The sequence below is a fragment of the Strix aluco genome, chromosome Z, assembly GCF_031877795.1.
Source record: "Strix aluco isolate bStrAlu1 chromosome Z, bStrAlu1.hap1, whole genome shotgun sequence".
Taxonomy (NCBI): Eukaryota; Metazoa; Chordata; class Aves; order Strigiformes; family Strigidae; genus Strix; species Strix aluco.
Genome location: NC_133971.1, coordinates 9444417 through 9448712, shown reverse-complemented (window position 1 = coordinate 9448712; position 4296 = coordinate 9444417). Strand labels below are relative to the sequence as shown.

The 4296-nt window shown below is 42.3% G+C and overlaps 1 protein-coding gene across 1 annotated transcript; it reads left to right on the top strand.

The window, feature by feature from the left end:
- Positions 1–940, top strand: LOC141918749 (forkhead box protein J1-B-like). Its single transcript, XM_074813614.1, is given in 4 exon segments — positions 1–36; positions 121–627; positions 630–654; positions 657–940. Coding segments are annotated over 4 exon segments (852 nt in total).
- Positions 941–4296: the final 3356 nt, after the last annotated feature.

The following is a 4296-nucleotide window of genomic DNA, read 5'->3' as shown; positions in this document are numbered from 1 at the left end:
ATGGCCTCTTGCAGGGCTGGGGAGAGTCTTGGGACTGTATAAATCAGCCTCTCCACACAGGTAGTGGCTGCAGCAGCAGACAAGCATTCAACCTGTTTTTTTTTTCCCTTTTGGGTCCAGAATTCCATCCGGAACAACCTCTCCTTGAACAAGTGCTTCATCAGGGTGCCTCGGGAGAAGGGCAAGCCAGGGAAAGGTGGGTTTTGGAAGCTTGACCCCCAATACACCAACCGGCTCAAGAACTGTGTCTCCAAAAAGAGGAGAATGACCCCAGTGCAGATCCACCCGGCCTTCACCAAAAGAGCCCAGCAAGAAGCAGAGTGCGTCACCAGCCCAGCTGCTTCGGCTTCCACCTCCAATAACATCCTCAACATTAATGTGGAGTTGTGGCAGCTGCTGGAAGAGTCTGAAGAAGTCACCGGCAACCTGAACTCCAATCCAGCAGGGCACAAGCGCAAGCAGGCCTCGCTCAAGCAGATGGCTAAGGAGCCTCAGCTTTCCAACCCTGCCTTGCTGAGCCAGGATGAGCAGACTGAGCTGGGATCACTGGAAGGGCACTTGGACTGGGAAGCCATCTTTGACACCAGCCTGACGGGAGAATTCTCCAGCCTGAAGGGAGAAGTCTCCATTTTGAGGATCTGGAGCTCACGCCTGCAAACAACCCACAACAGGCAACCTGGACTTGACAGGAGACGGGCAGCACATGGACTGTCCCCAGGGGCAGGGGCAGGTCCTCACCGAATCCAACCAGAACAACCTGGACTTTGAAACCTGGACGGCCACTTCCCTCCTGCAGCATCCCTGGGATGAAGAGACAGAAGATGACGTCTCCCACTCTCTCAACATGGAGCAGTTTTTTGACCCCAGTGATGCCTCTTTGTCAGCAGATGGAAGTGACTGGAGCAGTCTGGCATCTCTCATAAGCCCACACAGACTTTAGTAGGACGCTCCCCCCGTGCTGCTGGGACTCCCAAGGGACAAGATTTTCTAGAGACAGAGATATCTACATTGACTTTGACCAGCTGTATTGTAAGATTATTTACAGAAACACCAGGTGCAATAAATGACGGCTGCTAAGACAACTAGTCTTGCCATTGACATTACCGTGGCAGAGACCAGAGGTCATGCGCAGAAAGCAGTTCTAGCATCATCCACAAGGTTACATGTTCAGCACTTGGTACTCTGTGCTAGGCTCCCCGCAAACCATCAGGTAAGAAAGGGAAATTCAGCACTCTTCTTTCTATTTTGCCAGTGTGCAATATTTTCTTAAATTACATTGTGTGTAATTAAATTACATTGTGTGTAATTATTGAGCATGTATGTTCTTGTTAAGAGGCTTTGGGAAGTAGATATTTATGTGCCACCTGCAAACATGTTTTAGCAAGCTGCAGGTTTCTACAGAGATACGTGCCTTTATTGCCAGCCTAGGAGTGGAATATTTAGCACCAGCTAGAGTGAATAGTGCAAAGAGGCTGTAGATAGGTAGTCACTTAGGAATGTAAAATACTTAGAGTCAGTATGATTCCCAGGGTTCTGGGAATCTTTGATCTGCAGAATTGAAGGAGCCACAAACGAGTGAGTATACTGGGACAAAAAACACTTCTGGCAGTTCCTAACCCAGTGTGTTCCTTAAAGTCACACGGTTTCCACTTCTCATTTTGTGTTGCTTAGATTTACCTCAGAGACATATAGCAAGAATAATAACCAATCATCTGTTTTTTCTTCTCAATTCTAACTGACGTGCAAACACTCACCACAAATTTTCCAGTTTTTCCCACCATTACAGCTCACAAAAAGGCATGAAATGTACATAAAGGCCAGCATTGCAGGATTTTTCTTTTTTTTCCTCACTAACATCGCTGATGGAAGAAGAAAGTTGGCTCCCTAGTAATTACCTAGAGGCTTGTCCAGTAATATTTCCAGGCTAGTGGAAGCCATGAAGTTATATTCATCCTTAGAGAAGAAGAATGCAGTGATTAAACGGGATGAGAGTTTCAGTGATTTTTAAAGAAGCCTATTTAACAGATCTTGGATTTGGGTTTGATATTATGACAATGCATGTGTATTACACTGATGGAGGTAAAAAGCTACGTGGCTCTTATGGGATGGAGGTGCAGAGGTCTATATTGGAGAAAAGGGAGTGTGCATTGTAACATATACAGTAGTGACCTGCATGGTCAATTTCAGGGCACTGGTGTATGTTCTTTGCATTCTAAATTACATAACTGACTTGGAAAACCAGAGTCAACAATCTGCCCAAAATTCCTTTATTCTGAAGATCACCTGTGCAGCTGATGAAAGCATGTGTTTCCAAAGGAAAATTATTATTTTTGTTTTCTAAGCACAGAGTACAGTAAGTGGTAATGAGCATGTGCCACTAAACAGCTAATTTAATTAAGCTTCCATAAGCATAATGCAGGATGAATTCAAGGATAGTCAGCATTACCTCCGGCTGATTTCAGCTATGTTGCACAAGATTAAAAGGACTTGATGTTTTCAATAGCAAGACATCTTAGGCCACAATTTCAGCACTGTTACTGAAAAAAGGTAGTATCTGTCCTCTCCTCCCTGTTTTCCAAGCTGGCCTTTCATCTCAGTCTTTTGCTCTCTGCCACTTCATTTGTGCAGCTGTGTCTTGAAAGGGTTAAGGGAGTTAATCTAGAGAAAAAGTAATCTAGAATTGTCTAATTTCAGAAAGCTTTCTTTTACTCATTTGTCTTTTTTAATGACAGCAAGACCTTAAAAAGGCATTGTCAAATGCAAGAATGTTCTTCCCCTAAGTTTAGGCATAAATGCTGCCTCTTACACCAAAGGCATTGGATTTTGGCTCTTTCTGAAAGCAAAGCAGATTCCTGTCTATATTCCAGGGCATTTGTATGGCATTGTATTAGGAAAACTACTGCTTAGATCACCAGTTGGCTTCCCATCCTAGTTTACTTCATATTATGTTAGCTTGTCAGCAGTTGGCTTTTCCTCCTACCAGAGTTTCTAGAAGTTTCAACACATCAACACTGCAAACTGCTCCGAATTACACTTCATAGTAGGCAGCTCAGTTTCCTTCAATACAGAGCAACAGTGCCCTGCTGTCAGCATCTGTGCTGGATTCCTCCCAGAAGGAAGTTGCTGCGTCCGTGTGCGCGTGGCCGTGGTGCTGTATGTGATGTGCGCTTCACGGCAGTTGTGCTGTAGTTCATCATTTGCCTGAGATCTGATAATCTCATGAGATTTTCTATAGAATTAGTCTGGGTTTAATTCATATCCTATTCTGAGGCGTTTCAGCTGCCTTATGGTAATTACAAAAACAATAACATATTTCTCTCAGGTTTCTAACTGTTGTTAAAATGTATTTGAGCATTATTACAGTTTAAAACAGAAAGCAAAAAACCTGCAAGATACATTTTCTGTTCTTTAGGGGAAGCAGAAAGGAAAATAACCTTATCCATGTTTCCTTGCAGTTCTTCCCCTTGAATATAGAATGATACGGTGCAACAGCAGATAATTATGGAAGTGGCATTTGATAGTGCCACCTATTGCTAGAAAAGCAGAACTAAAATGAGTATTTTTTTTAATGTGTATGTCTAAATTCGCAGAAAAAATGAAGTGTACCTGTTCATCTTTTAATTATTCCAAGGTCATTTTAGCTCTGTGAATATCAGTTTGACCTTGGTTTTATGGCTACATTTAAAAAAAGTGACTTATCGTACAGTAGCATCGGAGATGGTACAGTTGCATCAGAGATCCAGAAAGCTTGCAACTATTGGCATGTGGTTGAATGCCGGTGGCTGTAATTTGGCTAAGCCTACTAAGCCTGACTATGCCTCCCCCACCTTCACTGATGATATTAAAGTTCATGTAATGCACTAGAAGACTGATATCCTAAAACTGCTTTAGATTTAGCAAATCACTGAAAATTAGTTTTCTGTAGTGCTTGAGCTTTATGTTAAATGTGAAGAGAATAAAATATTTTTAACATGCGTCCAAAAATTCTATGAAAAGTAACTTGCTAATGATGAAAATCCTTTGAAGACAAAGGCTTAATGATCTGGATGCATCTTAATACTTTGTCTCCTTTATCAGGCCTTTCGGTTAGCAAGCATGAAAGCCGATTTCTCCACCTGCCCTTTGAAGGATGGTATTTGTTTGATTATACAAGTCTAACTAATGATAATGGTAAGAAAATAAAAGATTTATAGGGGCAGCTTGAGATCAATTTTAAGTTTTAATTCTGGGTCATAGCATTACTGATCCTTCTCACTGCCTCAGTCCTGTTGTTCATCTCTACCAGAGAAAACACCC